Source organism: Pan paniscus, chromosome 10 (genome assembly GCF_029289425.2).
Source record: "Pan paniscus chromosome 10, NHGRI_mPanPan1-v2.0_pri, whole genome shotgun sequence".
Taxonomy (NCBI): domain Eukaryota; kingdom Metazoa; phylum Chordata; class Mammalia; order Primates; family Hominidae; genus Pan; species Pan paniscus.
Window position 1 is genome coordinate 70,093,934 of NC_073259.2, and position 18,660 is coordinate 70,112,593.

At 37.1% G+C, this 18,660-nt stretch overlaps 1 protein-coding gene across 2 annotated transcripts in view; it reads left to right on the plus strand.

Annotated features, from left to right (window-relative positions):
- The window catches only part of ITPR2 (inositol 1,4,5-trisphosphate receptor type 2), a 506,436-nt gene that overhangs the window by 112,743 nt on the left and 375,033 nt on the right, over positions 1-18,660 (plus strand). For both annotated transcript variants that reach the window (XR_004665727.3, XM_003828909.5), the window contains exons 6-9: positions 3,144-3,242; positions 3,550-3,633; positions 3,940-4,086; positions 8,129-8,224. Coding sequence is in view for 1 of the 2 variants with exons in the window: in XM_003828909.5 (XP_003828957.3) it covers positions 3,144-3,242; positions 3,550-3,633; positions 3,940-4,086; positions 8,129-8,224 (426 nt within the window). In the remaining variant the exon portion in view is untranslated. The remainder of the gene's footprint in view (positions 1-3,143; positions 3,243-3,549; positions 3,634-3,939; positions 4,087-8,128; positions 8,225-18,660) is intronic.

The window sequence follows — 18,660 nt, forward strand, 5'->3', positions numbered from 1 at the left end:
TGTGTACTAGAGTGAATGTGATGGCTGATCCTAGGATGTGGCAGAAAATGACTTCACCCTCAAGTTCTATATTAAATACATAGCTTCTCAGAAAGCACCTGACCCCATCTGTGAATCACGTCCTGAGCTTCACTATTTTGAAAATATTACCATATTTCATATTTGCTAAGTTATCTAATTAGGTATGAATTCTGTGAGAATAAATAGGGACTATTTCTTAGACCTTTTTGTTTTCTCCCTGGAACTTCTTAATATTCTTTTTATTTCACATGATTGGTAGTTTATCCATTTCACTTGCAAGTTTTATTCAGCTTGGTTAGGCAAGGTAATCATTGTCAAGAATAAGAATGAGGACCTGAAAATTACTGAATTAATGTTAGATTCTACTTATGAATACCATTTTTTATGAACCACTGGAAGCTGTTTCACAGATACCAAGGAACATTTTGGCTATATGATTGGTCTCTTAATATATACAATGTTAGGCTGGGCACAGTGGTTCACGCCTATGTAATCCTTTGGGAGGCTGAGGCAGGTGAATCACCTGAGGTTAGGAGTTCGAAACCAGCCTGACCAACATAGTGAAACCCCGTATCTACTAAAAATACAAAAATTAGCTGGGTGTGATGGTGCACGTGTGTGATCCCAGCTACTTGGGAGGCTGAGGCAAGAGAATCGCTTGAACCTGGGAAGCAGAGGTTGCAGTGAGTTGAGATTGTGCCACTGTACTCCAGCCTGGGTGACAGAGCGAGACCCCATCTCAAAAAACAGAAAAAACTATATATATATACACACACACATATATATACTATATATATGCACATATTTGTATATATTATATATTTAAGTCTATATATATATTTAAAACCATATATATATACAGTTTTATGGGTGGTGTTTTGAAGTAAATATACGGATTGACCCAAAGCTTACAGACAACTATAGTAAAATAGCAAGACTTAGAGCAGCAAATGTAGGTGCAACCAAAAGTATTCTTGAATTGGAAGGACATAGTTAAAATATGTCATTATATTTAGTAACTTATTGGCTAGGATTTATATGGCACAGATGAGAATCAAATAGTAAACAAAATCCAATTGTTCTTTAAGAAATTGGAAGTTGAGAACACATGGACACAGAGAGGGGAACAACACACACCAGAGCCTGTCAGGGGGTGGGGGGTGAGGGGAGGGAACTTAGAGGACGGGTCAATAGGTGCAGTAAGCCATCAGGGCACATGTATACCTATGTAACAAACCTGCACGTTCTGCACATGTATTCTGTTTTGTTTTTTTGTTTTTGTTTTTGTTTTTTAGAAGAAATAAAGAAAAAAATGTAATTGGAAGAACAGATGCAGCACTGGCAAAATGTGGCATCAAGCTCCCGGTACTTTAGAGTATGGATGATGACTCAGGCCTCTACATGGCTCTGTGACTTGGAGCTGCCTTGCTGTCATGTGCAACAGCACGTGTTTTCCTAGGGAGAATGGGGATTGGGAATATGCTTATGTCATGTTGACTTTCATTTGTTTTTGCTCATAATTTAATTTTTAAAAGGGATACCAATTCATGGTTCAAAGATAGAAAACAATGTAAAGATATATTGTGAAAAATCTCTCTTCTACTCTTTTTATTCCATCTGTCCAATTTCTACTCTTCTTCTTCCTCAGGTATGCACTGGAGAGATTTCTTTATGCAGATCCTCCTATTCCCTCCCTCACATTTGTACACGAATGATAGCATACTACATGCCTTGCTCTGCCTATTCATCTTTTCACTTAATACTGCTCCTTAATGATCTTTCCTTAACTGTATATAGAGAGCTTCTATGATGAATCTTTGTGAGTTACAGCATCTGACTTCTTATGGACGTGATGAGTAGAGACCAGTCCTGTAAACAGCAGGAGTTGTTTCCACAAACCAAAGCACAACCTTTCTTTGTTTGGTTGGTGAGCTTGAGGCTTCTCTATTATACTTCAATCACCAGATATAGTTTGTGACAACAGTACCATATGTGAGCATGGACTCCTCCGTATCATCCATATGAGGATATCTGATATTGAAAATATGAAATTATGTTTTTTAAAGTTTGGGCTTAGATTAAGATACACTACATGGAGAAGTTCTGTTTATTTATATCGACTGAATCCTGATTTGTTTTATCATTTATCTATCAAGCTAATTTATTCTAATATTTACTTGGTATAAAATATACAAAGGGAGGGTTTTGGTTTTCATTTTTGAGACAGTGATCAATTCTTTAAGTGAGATTTTATTTACTATAATAATATGTCTTCTAAATAAATTCAGCAATGTAAGTAACTTTAATAATGGAAATTAAACTGTTCATTGTTATCATGAAGAAAGGATAACTTTGATTCCCCACAATTTGAGTTATGAATAAAAATACTTAAAGAGAAGGTGGATATTGCTACAATAACATACATTAAAAAATCAATTAGAGTTACTTCTTTAGAGTACTTTTCCAATAATCAATTTTAGTTTTTATTTAAAAATGAACATCAGGTTTAAGGAGCAATATTAGTTTAATATATTTAAGATATGAGTGAATCGGATGCCCAAGGCTCAAACACAAAACATATTTCTACAAGGTCATACCTAATCCTGCATTTCCTGAATTGAGCTGACATTAGAATTTTTAATACACTTCTGAGACTATGGGAAGATCAAATTTACTCATCTCTTATAAAAGATAATACAAGTGTATAACATTTTCTGCTTGCTTTTGCAGTGGTTCTAATATTTGGATAGATTACTTTTTTGTGGTGACAGATGCATTTACTCTTTCTGTTGTGCTTATGGCATAAGACCTCGTGGGGAGGGATAATGGCCTATTTATTGACTTTAAGGAAGCTCTAACTGAAATGGGAGGTGAATATGAAAAAGATCCACACTAGCTTTATGAATCCAGACTGATAGGCACTATGAGACATGGTTATATGATCATTTATTAGAAGATATTTTACCTCAAAGAGAAAAAGGATTGTATGAAAATTTGTGTGAAGGATAAAAGGACCAGATGTCAGATCAATAATGGGGACTCCTGTGCAGTTATTTCTAGCTTCAAATATAGCACCAAAGATCCATGCAGTGTCTCAATTGTGATTTATTTCTGCTTCCTAGATTGTTGTAGGAGATAAAGTTGTTTTGATGCCTGTGAATGCAGGGCAGCCACTACATGCCAGCAACATAGAGCTTCTTGATAACCCAGGGTGTAAAGAGGTAAGTTCAAGTGGAAAAGGAATGAATGTGTTCATTTTTCTCATGAGACAGAGGGAGAAAAAAAAATCTAGTTTCTTTCATTGTTTTCATGAGCATAATCCCAGTTATTCTAATTAATATCCCTAAGGTACATATAGCTGTGATTAGTTATTGCTATTTTTGGATGGTCTCTCAAAGATACTTCTATTGAGCTATATACTTCATTATCCAAAATTGTCTTTAATTTCCTTTTACTAGTTGAACTAATAATTTCTGGTAGAGAATGGAATCTGTAGTCTTATAACTTTGAACATTTCTTCATTAATAGGTGAATGCTGTTAATTGCAACACCAGCTGGAAAATCACTTTATTCATGAAATATAGTTCCTATCGAGAGGATGTATTAAAAGGAGTAAGTATGTGCTACATAGGACATTTGCTGGGAGAAATGATGGTAGTCTTACTGAAATTCTAGATGCAAAACCTATGTATTCACTGGTGTTCATAATTTACAATGTGACTACACATGTTAATACTTACTCTAAGTGTTTTACTGAATTTCCCCCCCACATTTTTAAATGTTTAAATAAGCATTAAATAAATTTAAATAAGCTTTAAAAGTCAAATAGCTAGCAGAAGGGCCCAGAGTAGCAAAACCAGAAAGAGACACCTGCTTCTCACATCTGTTTGTTCAGATGTCTCTTGACCTTTTTGCTAGGGGGACGTTGTTAGATTATTTCATGCGGAACAAGAGAAGTTTTTGACTTGTGATGAATATGAGAAAAAACAGCACATTTTCCTTCGTACGACCTTGCGCCAATCAGCTACTTCTGCTACTAGTTCTAAAGCACTCTGGGAAATAGAGGTATGTAAATGTTTTTTGGCACTTAATAAATATTTAGATCAAAAAGAGAAGATTCACTGGGCTTGTTGTTTTATTGTTATAGGCATCATTTATGATAGAATCATAAAATAGAATAATTTTTGTGAACCAACTTGTGCCTATTCATTGCTGTGACCAATTTGAAAGGAAACTGTTTCCTAAGCCTGTCTTCTCTGTGGTAGCTCTGATTTTCTCTCTCTCCTTCTCTGTCAAGTGCGCGCGCGCGCACACACACACACACACACACACACATTTACAAAAGGTACATTACGATCTTACTTTTAACAAATCAATTGTGAAATGTCAAGACTAGTTAGACTGAAGACCATGTGCCTCAAATGGCACTGGAGTCAAGATGGAGTAGGATGCCTCACTTTGAGGAAGGTTGAGGCCAGAACTACTCAGTCCCTGAGGAGAACAATGTTTATTTCTTCTGTAGATGCCATTTCTATTGGAATCAGGAGACCCATAGTTAAGAATTCATTCATCTTTTTAAAAGTATCACTTAAATGTGGAACATGGTAGAGTAATTAAGGAAATGTAATCTATGGATTTTTCCTTAAAGGATCTTTTTATATGTGGAGGAGATAAGATCTACAGAATTGCCTATGAACAAGAGATTTACTAAACATCTAAACCACTAGCGGTGATTCTCAACCATTTCAAGTTCTTCACCTGCCCCCAATTTTAAAACATATATTTTGTGACACTCCCTTTAATATTCTAAAATGAAATTTATAGGTAATATTATTTATATACTAATAGGTAGAATTAGTATAATGCTCAAATTCTAACATAAAGAATAAATAAAAGGAAAATACTTTATAATAAAATAATATGTATTTCAACATGAGAATGACTATCTAAAAGATACAATATTTATGCCCATCTTGGATGGATATGTTTGGATTTGAGAGAAGTGGTTAAAGAAGTGGATCAGAAGACAGCCCATACAAGTACAGGAAAATGAAAAAGCAAAGGTAAATGTGGGCCCTTGAATGATAACGAGTGTTAGGAGACGTAATAACGGAACAAACTGAAAAACGGAGAGATAACCATAATCAAAGTATGGATAATACTTTAGGCAAATTACCGACGAGATGCAGAAAATGAGGAAGTAAGATGCCTCTGCAAATGAGCTGAGTCTTATTTATAAATATGACACTAAAAAAGAACTAAGTTTATGACATGGTTTAGAATCGAGATGAAATAGTACAAAAGAACTTATCTTCTATCTTGAAACTCCACAACATATTGAGGAATAATTTCAGTCGCTAGCATGCAGATGGACTTTGGAGACCACAACCATCAACAGGTGATGGAACTGAGAAGCTCTGGGGAAAACAGCTATGACTAAAGCTAATAATACACGAGGCTGCATGAAACCCCTCCCAGAAGTCTACCTCATTCATAAGAGTAAAACTGAAAAATAACAGGCAATCCTAAAATAAATACATAATTAAAGCATGCATTTTCACACCGTAAAGTTCTTAATATTTTGCTCTTTTTAAAAATTAAAAAAATATAGAGGTAGCAATAAGATGAGATATTATTTAAAACTCTGTTAATGAAATACAGTGAGTTACCTGCATTTGATGTGTCTCTGCTTATTTAATATTGGTTCTGAGTCTGTTAAAAGGAGTTTTGAAAATTCTCTCATATTTTTGCTTTTAGTTTTATAGCTTTTGCTGTAACTGTACTACTGCAGTGAACCCTTTCCATCAAAATGCATAGTTGGAAATGCTGTGACACATTGACCAGAATAGGGAGCGAATAAATTGTTTAATAATTTTGAGATGTCTTTACTTCATTTAAACGTCCCTCACCATAATGAATTTCATATAACTTGATGTAAAATGTTTTTATCTGCTGATGTACTAAAGTATTGCCAGTTTATATCGGTGGTAGGCTTATTTCTATTTGAGATTTGAAGGACGTTTCTCTATTGTGTGCTGTCACAGTTGGGCTTTGTGAGGAAGCCTGAGGACTGTGCTTACCCAGCATGGGCATCAGGTGTTTCAAGGAAGAGGGAAATTACGTTCAACATGATTGGAAGGGCTGGGGAGGAAACGTGGAGTGGGGGACATGGGCTTATCTGAATGCAGATAAGCAATGCAATGACTGCTCCTCCTCTGAGCCTGCAGGCCTCTGCTCACATGCTGAGGGGTCCTCACCCACGCACCTTGTAGGAGCGAGCACTGGTCAGCTGCTCCCACTGTTACTGCAGCCCAAAGAGGAGTCTCTCTTCTACTGTCCTCTGCTTTCCATTCTAACGGGAATGTCCTCAGAGCCCCGCTGGGTGAGGCTTTCAGCCCCTGTGATGCAGGGGAGCACTTAGCAGGGTGGGGCTGGTCCTGAGGGCCACACACAGTGTTGATCACATTCTGGAATTCCCTGTAAATTGCAGCATAGATAATATCTTGGTCACTGCATATTAAATGCCAATAGCATCCCTCCAAAATCATTGTGATAAACAAAAACACCCTCCCTTCCAAATCTCTAGAATATCCCCTCTAGGGAGCCGTACTGCCCTTGCCAGACCCACTGATGTATAGGAGAGTAGTTCTTAGTCTGGGATCTTCAGATTATTTGTTAACCTTAGCAATTATATACAAACCACAAAATGTGTGTGTGTGTGTGTGTGTGTGTGTGTGTGTATTTGAGACAAATATTAGATTTTATCACATTCTCGCAGATATCTCTGCCTCCCTTAAATGTTTAAGAGTTCAAACACTGACAAGATCACAGTGGCCAGTGTGATTAGCAAAGGATTTGTGGAAGAAATGTGATGTGAGAATTTGAAGGATAGGTGGGCTTTTGGCCACAGAGGGAGTGTTTTGTAAGACCTCAAGGACTTTGAAGTATTTTCGTAATTATTATCTTATCTGAGTTATGAGAGTATGGGAAGACAGTTGCTGGAGTCTAGCAAAAGGCATTAGCAAGTGAAGTATGTTAACACACAGAATTCGCGGTTGCAGCAGGAGCCAAAGGGTGGTCAGTACTAGCAAAAAGAACGTAATGTGCTGAGGGAGAGTCATGAAAGTTATCCTAGCATTGTGATATGCCTTATGATATTTCATCTTCACAACAATCCTGTGAATCAACCCATTTTATACATGAAGAAATAAGGCTCAAATATGTTAAATTCATTTCTGTGGTCATACCCCAGTAATTGGTGGACCTGAGACTCACATGCCTGAATTGGAGTGTAAAACCCGAGCTTTTCTGCTGCCCCATCCCGCCTGTCATAACCAGGTGTGTCAGAGCTTCTACTGCATTCATTCCCAGTGAGCCTAGGGGCTCAGCATCTGGGCAAGGCCAATTCAAAGACAGGTATCAAAAGACATGCTGTCAATAAAAAGCATGCATGGAAAGGGCTAAGAATTAAGTAGTTTAGACCTTAGGCCTTGACGTTTGTGATTCTCTCTTCCAATCTACGTGGCTGTCTTTCTCATCCTCCAGGTTTCAGCTCACATGACATCTCAAAATGGCCCATACTCATGATGGTCATATCTAAAGTTGCCTTCCCTAGTTACTCAATCATGTACTTCCCCTGTGTTGTTTCTGGCACTTGTCAAATCTTACTTATTTCTTTGTTCGCTGGCTCTCTCTTTTCCATTAGAATGGAAGCTCTAGCTTTATCCACTGCTGTGTTTCTCTTCTCTTGAAGGTACTTGGCACATAGTGGGCTCTTAATGCAAGCTGCCAAGTAAATGTTTGAAAAACAAAGGGAAGAAAATCTCAGTGTTTCCACTTTGGTCTTGGAAACATGTCTTTCTGAGTAAAGCTGTGTTTGCAGATGTAAGGCACGAGTGTCATGCATGCACGAGTTAACAACTGTTACAACATGTCTCTTGCTCATTTATGGGGAATTTTGTTTTTCTGCCACATTATGCTCTCATGGAAACATATATTAGGTTTGACAGATCAGCATTAACAGGAGGGCAGGCATGTAAACTGTTGGTGTTTGCTTGCCAGGAACATAAATGTTGTTTTGCCATTACTATCGTTGCTCTCTTTGTAGGTGGTTCATCATGACCCATGCCGTGGGGGTGCAGGACAGTGGAACAGCTTGTTCAGATTTAAGCATCTTGCAACTGGAAACTATTTAGCTGCAGAGGTAAGACTAATGGATAAAGTGGTATTAAGTTTCTGACTCTGAATTAGTGAAAGAGGCAGTCGGGTTCGCCACAAAACATTGTATTTGCAGGAACAGTCATTATACAAATTTGATTGTTGCTTCTAGTATTCTGGATTGGCATATAAATTATTTTTAAAATGTAAATGTTAGTCAAAGTATTACAAATTAAGGCAACAACGATAATAACAACAAAAACTCTGCAGTTGGTTTACTGGAAGGCCAACTGGAATGGAGCATCTGATTTGCATATGTATGTGATGTGGCCTAAAATTTTCTATTTAGCTTCACCCTTTCAGAATGTCCGCATCATAGATATGATCAGTTCATTGCCTGTGTCATATAGCCTAGCTAGCTTTGCGTTCATCTGCAGTGGCCTCTTTCACTGTGGGTGGCTTTTATTATTCAAATCATTGGGAAGGAAAATGTTTTCTTCGTAAAACTGTCAATAAAATAGTAAAAACATACAAAAGCTTTTTCTTTATCCACTAAAAGTATGTTGACAGACAGATATGAAGGATGTCAGAAGATATGAAGGATAGGTAGAAATAACATCATGGAAGTTTTACAAATGTTTTAATTAAAGTTTGGTTATCTAATTGAAAAATAACTTTGAAGCTAGTCTTTTCCAGATGTATGAAAATTTCCATTCATGGAACCGTGCTGGGCACTTAGCATTTGATGACTATTTTGTGAATGGATAGAGGATGGGAAGAAGGAGATTTCAGGATTTGTATGTGAGATGCATTTGGAGACATGTTGGGCAAATTAATCACACTACACTCCAATTTCTTCTTCTGGAAAATGGGGATAATCAAATATATTTCTAATTCTCTTAACTTATTAGAATTAAATTAGGCAAAGTGCTTGCAGAAGTTGTGGTTTATGATAAGCACAGGGTAAGTGATGCTGGCATGACTAATTTTTGTTTTTGAGACAGAGTCTTGCCCTGTTGCCCAGGCTGGAGTGCTGTGATGCACTCAACCTGTGCCTCCCCGGTTCAAGCAATCCTCTTGCTTCAGCCTCCTGAGTAGCTGGGACTACAGGTTCACGCCACCATGCCTGGCTATGTTTTATATTTTCAGTAGAGAAGGGGTTTTGCCATGTTGGCCAGGCTGGTCTCAGACTCCTGGACTCAAGCGCCTGCCTCGGCCTCCCAAAGCCCTGGGATTATAGGCATGAGCCACTGTGCCCCGCCTAATTTTATGTGATAAACAGGGATTATTTTTACTTTTTTAAGTATCTAACACATTATTTAGTGCTCAACTAGATGAAATACAGCTTTGCAATTTACAGTCTGTTTATAGCATAAATGTTTTAAAGTAACCCTTTTGAAAAGCAACTCATTGAAGCAAAAATCATTATTAGTAAGGTAGAGAATCTTGTCTAAAATAAAAATTACAAAAGCCTAACTAGATATCCTATAAAAGATAAGAAATTAGGATTAAAATTCTCTTATGTTAGTGGCTCTTTTCCCCAATTCACTTTTCAAGCAAATCTACTGATGTGCTGTAGAAAACTGACATGATGTACATGTATATTACTAGTTTTCTTTGTTAATTTCTATAATTAAAACATGTACCATTTGATGCATTCAAATGATTAGATTTTTAAGAATTAAATTGTTCATTAACCTTAGTGAGGATCCAAGACTTCAATATATACATGAATTAATTAAAAATGGAGAAGTAGAAAGCAAATCATTCCTTGAAAAGATTTGAAAGACTCTCTTTCATCCTGTCTCTAGAGAATGCAGCTTTAAATGCCAGGTGCCATCTCATCCATTAAAGAGTCTGGTGTATTTAGAGGACCTTTTCTTTGACCTTTATTTAATACTTCAGATAACATCTTTTTTATGGTCTAGTGGGAAGAGGAAAATTAAGTATTAAGTACATATCTGAAAACTGAAAGTTAGGAATTTATTTTCTACTGATTTTAACTAGTGTAACAGAATGGGTGCTCTGTGTAGTGTTCTAATATCAAAATAGCAATCATAGCCTCAAAATCCTGGCATCCATACATTGGTGTTTTGTATTTTCTATGTCAGTTGGGACAAAATCCTGGTGTGCTCATGTCTCAGGATGCTTGTCCTTACTGGTGTGAAAGTGTCTAGAGGTGTGGCCAAATCACAATGATTTCTAGTCCAGGAACAGCTGGTAACTAGCCTCTGACAGCAGTTGAGAAGCAATGATTACACATTTATCATTTTGCTTTCTAAAAATGCCCAGGTCTTTATTTCTTTCTTAAACTTTTTAATTTTTATGGGCACATAGTATACGTATACACTTATGGGGCACATGTGATGTCTTGATACAGGCATACGATGTGTAATAATCACATAGGGTATTTGGGATATTGGTCACCTCAAGCATTTATCATTTCTTTGTATTAGGAACATTCCAATTCTACTCTTTTAGTTATTTTAAAATATACAATAAATTGTTGTTAACTGTGTATTACCCTGTTGGGCTATCAAATTCTAGATCTTACTCCTTCTATCGAACTATATTTTTGTACCCATTAATCAACTCCACCTTTTCTCTCCCTCCCTGTCGCCCTTCCTAGCCTCTGGTAACTATCCTTCTACTCCCTAGCTTCATAAGTTCAATTGTTTTAATTTTTAGCTCCCACATATGAGTGAGAACATGTGAAATTTGTCATTCTGTGCCTGGCTTATTTCACTTAACATAATGTCCTCCAGTTTTATCCATATTGTTGCAAATGACAGGATCTCATTCTTTTTTATGGCTGAATAATATTCCACTGTGAACAGGTACTACATTTTCTTTATCCATTCATCTGTTGATGTATACTTAGGTTGATTCCAAATCTTGGCTATTGTGTGTAGTGCTGTAATAAACATGGGAATGCAGGTACCTCTTCCATAAACTGATTTCCTTCCTTTTGGGTGTATACCTAGCAGTAGGATTGCCGGATCATATGGTAGCTCTATTTTTAGTTTTTTGAGGAACCGCCATACTGTTCTCTATAGTGGCTGCTCTAATTTACATTCCTACCAACCATGTGAGGGTTCCCCTTTCTCCACATCTTCATCAGCATTTGTTATTGCCTTTCTTTTGGATAACAGTCATTTTAAACGGAGTGAGATGATATCTTATTGTAGTTTTGGTTGGCATTTCTCTGATGATTAATGATGTTAAGCATTTTTTTATATATTTGTTTGCCATTTGTATGTCTTCTTTTGAGAAATTTGTATTCAGATCTTTTACTCATTTTTAAATCAGATTATTAGTTTTTTTTTTGTCTATTGAGTTGTTTTAGCTCCTTATATATTCTGGTTATTAATCTCTTGTCAAAAAATGCCCAGGTTGGCCAGGCGCGGTGGCTCACATCTGTATTCCCAGCACTTTAGGAGGCTGAGGCGGGTGGATCACCTGAGGTCAGGAGTTCAAGACTAGCCTGGCCAACATGGTGAAACCCTGTCTCTACAAAAATACAATAATTAGCCAGGCATGATGGCGGGTGCCTCTAATCCCAGCTACTTGGGAGGCAGAGGTGGGAGAATTGCTTGAACCCGGGAGGTGGAGGTTGCAGTGAGCCAGGATCATGCCATTGCACTTCAGCGTGGGCAAAAGAACAAGACTCTGTCTCAAAAAATAAAATAAAATAAAATAGCCCAGGTTTTTTATTTCAAAGCATTAGTCATGTCGTTCAAGTGGGACGGGGGTTCTCTATATTTTGAGTGACAACCTCCTAGAATTATTTGTTTTATTACCCTGTACCCTTATTCTTAGGCGATAGAGGCTCCATGGCACAGATTTATTTTACTTGTTCAGTTTTCTCTTAAATATCTAGATATTATTTTTAAAAAGACACATATTGGGATGTGGGGAATGCAAGAATTGGGAATGATTATTTTTGGAATTCATAAAATTGCAAACATAGTCTTTAAGATTTCATGCAACCTTCAATATGTTTCTTCAGTGCCTGGTAAATGCACAGCATGGTAGAATGCTGCAGGTACGGAAAAGGAAGCTGAGGACTCAGCCTTTGCCTTCAAAGAATGGAGCTTCTAGTTCGGAAGACAGCGCGGCACAATCAGGGAGGGCTAATTATATGTGCAGGTAGAATTGGGTCATATTCCAGTGAGAGAATCTGGTGTGAGGTTAGTTGAAGATTCTTGCTTGGGGCAAACTGGTTCTCAAAGAAAATAATAGACATGGACTGTTAGAGAAATAAAAGGGCAGTCCTGTGTAAGTTGCTAAGAAGGCGCATCAGAGATACAGAATGTCCAAATCATACATAGACAATATTAAAACTGAGGCCCAGCCCAAGGAAGGTGTTGTGAAAGGAATGACTGACAGGTCTCCTTGCTTTAAGATTTTGAATGAAGGGTTTGACTTTTATCTAGTTTGTAATAGGAACGAAGTTTGAGGAAGTTTAACTTGGTAGCTACCTCGATGCTTGGACTGATCAGCTACTAGCAGGCCTTTGGTAGAGATCAGTGATGTCATTAAAAAAATCCCAGTACAGTGTGATAAATTTATGATAGCAATATGAATAGTGGCCCACACTTTTCTCAGGGGGTCTCAAGGATGTGCAAGAAATGGTCAGGAGGTCAGAGGCGTTGCTGCTTGATGAATGAGTAAGGCACATGGGGAAGAGGGAGAAAGGGCGTTCAGACAGCGAGGGCAGCTTGTACACAAGAAAGGAGGTGTGTGGTACCATACAAACTAGTTTCATATGTAGGACTTGTGAGTTTGGAAGTAATGCTAGAAGGTGAGAGGGAAGCGATGGGGCCAGAAGTGTAGTGCAGCTGATCAGTTCAGGCCATATGTATCAAGGAGAATGGGTTTTATCTTTAAAGTACAGAGGAGTATAATAAATAGATTTGTGATTAAAGAAGACCACTCCAGAGTTGTACTGTGTAATATAGTAGTTTCTAGCCACATGTTGGCTATTAAATTAAAATTAATATTATCAAAATAAAATTTAAAAGTCAGTTTCTCATTCACAGCAGCCACATTTCAAGTTGCTCAACAGCCACGCCACACGAAATAATGCACATTTCCAAAGAGACAGTTGTAGTGGGCAGCACTGCTCTGGAGCCTTTGTGAAGTGACTAGAAGAAATTCAATCTGGAGGCAGTGAGGCCAGATAAGAGTCTGAATGATGTGCTGCTTTCTACATTTTCTTTCTTTGCCATCTGGTGGAAGTTTTGCCTATCTACAAACAAATAAGGTAGTTGTCTTTAAAAGGGCTATATTACAATCTTTAACAAAGATAATTATTTTGCATTACTTGACCTATATTGCTTTGGAAAGGTCATCAACAGTTTTTGCTTTAGTAATTTTGAGCACTTGAACCAAGGGAGAGGCTTCGGTAATGGTGAGGAAGGGAAGGGTTGAAGGCATTTTGGGAGACAGAACTGATGCAGTGGTAAGCCGTCAGGTGTTAAGGGTTAAGGAATAGGATTCTGGCTTTGGAGAACTAGTGATGTCATTCACCAAATTAGGGAAAATGAGAAGAGGTGCCAAATTGATGAGGGAAATAATCCATTCAAATTTGATTGTGCTTATAAAATGTCTGGGTGAAGTTGTCCACTAGGGAAGGTTTCAAAATGTCTGGAAGTTTGGGGATTGACCAGTGTTAGATTTGGGTTTTCAGAGCGCAGGTAAGATCATTAGGGAGTAGAAAGAGAGTGGGAGGGTGTTTGAAGGTAGAATCATGAGGAAATTATCTTTGAAGGATGTGGGAGAGACTGGGAGCCTGAGAAACCAGAAGCACCTGGAAAATCAAATGGGCTGAATTACAAATGCCAAGCGAGGAAGGAGAGAACTTCACAAAGGAGGAAGTGCTACTAAACAGGCCAGAAACAAATCTGCTTACATCAGCTGGCAAGAATGCAATAATTTGTTACTTTATGGGGAACATTTTTAGTGGAAACCAGAATGCAGGAGTGGAGGAATGACCAGGAAGCCAGGAAGCAGAAGTGGGTGCAGACTGAGTTTTCATAGCACTGCTGTGAAAAGGGGAAGCAGAGTTGCAGGCCAGGGAAAATTAAGAGTCCTATTAGATGATTTTTATAAAATGTATTTTTAAAAATGAGGTGGTTGAGGATGCTGCTGTTTTTGCATTAAAGGGAAGTACCTAGCAGTGCGGCTAGATATTGCAGAGTATTAACCTTTTTTCCCATGACCTTTCCAACTTTAACAGACATATTTATAATTTAAAATATTACTTTCATGTGCTGTAGGCATTCCTGGTAAATTGGATTATGTAATTCTTGAATTGCCTTTGAGTTTATGGTGTTTATATTGGCCAGTGTGACAGAGCCTAGCATAGTGGGAAAAAAATCCCATGCATACTGTTTACAATCTGTCTGACTTTAAGCAAATATTTAACCCCTCTGGACCTGAGTTCCTTTGTGTGTAAAAAAGTTAAGAATCTATATTGTATAGTATTATTCTGGAATTAAAGAAGATAGGGGATGTACAGCACCTTGTACATGAGAGGTATGCAATAAATATTAAGTCTGTTTGCTTTCTTGGAGAGGAAACAGAGAGAAAATGCAGAGTAGTGTTTTATTATTATTATCATTATTAATAACTAGCATGTCTTAGATAAGTTAAGGAGGGTAAGTATATAGGGGCAAAGTTTAGTTATTTAATATGTTTATCTGGAAAAGATTACTACAATGCTTTGACATAGGAAACACTGCCTCATGGAGCCACTGAAAATCCTTCCAATAATATCTCATGATCTGTTGTGCAGTTCCTGTGTCAGGTGTAACACACAGCCAGCCAGTCACTTCCGTGATTTATAAATAGACATTTTGGGTGACATTACTCTTAATCAACTGGGCAAAGTATGCTGAGTGCTTATCTAGGAGAACAGCTGAAAAGACTATCCATGACCTTGATTATTAGAATATTTTAACATATATTGCTTTTATTTCTCTGAATTCTTTAGATAAATTTTTCTAAAGCAGAAATGAAGTTTCTTTTAAATAACTTGAAATAGTTTTTTTATGGTCTATACATTTGAGTTTAACTCACGCTATTGTGTAGCAACTTAAATTGTGGTCTTTTAAATAATATAGCGCAGTTAGAGTTCATTGAGCATTTTAGAATTTTAAAGGCCTTTGATTCTGGATAATGCCACAGTTACTCTCCATAAACCTGTTGAGATATTTCAGAAATCCCCCACTTAGGGAGGAAATGTTTATAGCATTTCTTTGGGCTTATCACAGTTCACAGTTAGCTATGCATTTGTTTGTTACCTGTTGTATGTATTGTGTATATCTATTCAATAGCTATTTTGTTCCCTGCAATGAAAGGCCTGTATCTGTTTTGCTCATTGCTGGATGCCTTGTGCCTAGAAGAGTGCCTGACACTTAATTTGCCTTCAGTAACTGTTGGATGATTGAATGAATGAATCACAGGGACTATGACTGTTGTTATAAATCCAATAATTTTAGTTTACAGAAAAAGAAATCCAGGCTCACAGAGGTGATTTATTTTGTTAAAATCAAAAAACCGATATAATGAAGGTATTAGGAATGAATGCTTTCAACTGAGGGTAACAATGGCAATGTCTAGAGACATTTTTATTTTCACAGTTGGGGAATGGGAGCTGCTATTTATTGTCACAGTTAGGGAATGGGATGTAGCTAAACATCCTACTATACACAGGACAGCCCCTCCCAACAAAGAATTATCGGGTTCAAGATACCAGTAATGCTAAGGGTTGAGAAACTCTGATCTGTATTATACTGAAAGTATACATTTATTGAATGCCTACTAGGTAGAAGTACTACTTTGACACTGTGAAGAAAACAGAGATGATTAACACATGGTCCTTGTCCTCTAAGAGTTTGCAATTTAGATTAACTCAATCTCTGGGACATTGAGATCTCTTTTGCCATTGTTTCCACTATACATGCACATCTGAGAGAAATGGTTCTATGTAATGTCTAATTGTTAACATCTGTAGGTGACCATGCTGAGTCTCACAGTAAGTTTAAAGGACTGCAACCTTAAATCTAAGCACAAATTAGATAAGAAGATCTAAAATTTACTTATAGATACAGTGCCCAAGTATGATACTCTATTTTAACCAGCACTTAACTGGATGGTTTAGGTATTCAGAAAAATGTAATAAGCCTAATTATTTATGTGGAAGTGAAGGGGGCACTATCCAAAGGAAATCAGACCATTTGATATGCTGGAAATTCCGTAGTTGAATTACATAGAGAAAACACATATGTTGCAAGCTATTTAAGAATAGCATCTTTTTTTTGGTGAATTGCGGAAAACACCTAGGAACTAGGATAATGATACAAGATTTAACACAGTTTAAGTTTTATCCTGCAAGATAGTAAAGCTAACCAAGGATTAGAAATGGTCCCTTATTCAATGTAAAGATATCCAACAGGATAGTTTAGGGATTCGGATTAATTTTAAAGAAATAACTCAGTGCTAGACTGTAATCCCAGCACTTTGGGAGGCCAAGGTGGGCAGATCACTTGAGGTCAGGAGTTCAAGACTAGCCTGGCCAGTATGGTGAAACCCCCTTCTCTACTAAAAATACAAAAAATAAACCGGGCATGGTGGCACACGCCTGTAGCCCCAGCTACTCAGGAGGCTGAGGCAGGAGAATCACTTGAACCCAGGAGGCGGAGGTTGCAGTGAGCCGAGATCACACCACTGCACTACAGCCTGGGCGACAGAGTGAGAGTCTATCTCAAAATAAAAGGAGAAAAAAAAAAAAAAGAAAAAAAAAACACCAACCCCCCCACCCCGCCCCCAAAAACCAAACCAAACCAAAAACCTCAATGCTAGAAACCTATGGATAAAATGTGGAACAAAGTAATTATGAACAAGATAAAGATTTTTGATCTCATGAAGTAATACGGAGCATATTATTAGACCCTTTCTCTTGCAATGTTGGTTTCTGTGGGGCATATATGTAGTTAGGTGGCATGAGGGGAAGGTAAATATACACTGATATTTTTGACACAGCTGTCCACACACTCATCGACACTTTGTCATAGATATTTTACTTGTATTATTATTGTAGTGGTTCAGGTAAGTTCACAACTATGTCTGTGAGGGAGAAAGTAATTTTACCATATTTTGCATAGGAAAATATGGGGACCTCAGTAAATGGGTCTTCCACAGTTGTGGGAAGAATTATAAATCAGCCTTCACAATTTATGATCTGATGCTTTCTGCATTTTCTTTCTTTGGATCTTACTAAAGCAAAAACTTTTGATGATCTTTCCAAAACAATATAGATCAAGTACTGCATAATAATATCATTTATTCAAGATTGGAATAAAAGCCCCTTTAAAGATCACTAGCTTATTTGTTTGTAGATAGGCAAAACTTCCACCAGATGGCAGTAAACACTTATTTCCTGACTATTCAATAGCCTGTGGATTTAATTAATTAGCTAAAAACCCAGTACTCAAGAAACTCTATAATAGCACAGGATTTTATGACTGTTGGGGCTGTAGTTTTAAATGTCTCTATGTTTAGTTCTCTCTCAAATGTATCAGCCATAGTATGTGAAAAGGGCCTGGTTTATATGCATGTATATGTATACATAAATACAGCAGACTAACATACAGACCAGACCCTATACATACGAATAAAATGTTACATATCAAAATATAGAAATTGTACCTGACACACATATACACCCAGTAAAGGTTATTTTCTCTCCTTTCTTTTCTAGGCTTATCAATCAGAATAATAGATTTGTCCTGAAATGCCAGTCATTGGAAAGAGAAACATATAAATATAATTATTTAAAAATACACACATGATGTTTATGATTTCAGTGTTATATATAATAAAAATTGATCAAAACACATTTCATTGTAAAAAAAAGTAAAGCTTCTCTTTTAAGAAAATAAGTGGGTATTATGGACTTAAAAACTTACGGTCTGCTTCTTGCTATTGTGTTAGATGGAGGGGTGCAGTTGTTTTTTAATTGATTGTGGTACAATCATGACTTTCACTGCCTGGGTATTTGTGATGTTTCTCTCTCTCTATCATTTTGCACCACACCTGACTTCTTTATATTCTTCTTTGGCCATTTAATTGAAGACTGTCTTCAAAGATTAGTAATGGGTCTCTATATTCCCTCTCTGTTACTCACTGCCATGGCTGCAGTGGACCCTGCCTTTGATCTTGGATATGCCATTGCCATACAAAATCAATAAATTTATCTAAAATTTAATTGTTTCCTTGCAAAATAGTGATTTTTCTTAGTTCATAGTTAAAGACTTGAGAGTCATGATAAACAGTTTTCTCTCTCAGTTTACACATTCAGATTCTACTGATTCTGTCTCTGCAAAATCTTTCACATCCACTTTGTCCTTTTTATTCCAGCATTATTATCTTCATTTGGGTCCACCCACCTCTTCCTTGGACCACTGCCCTTAGTTA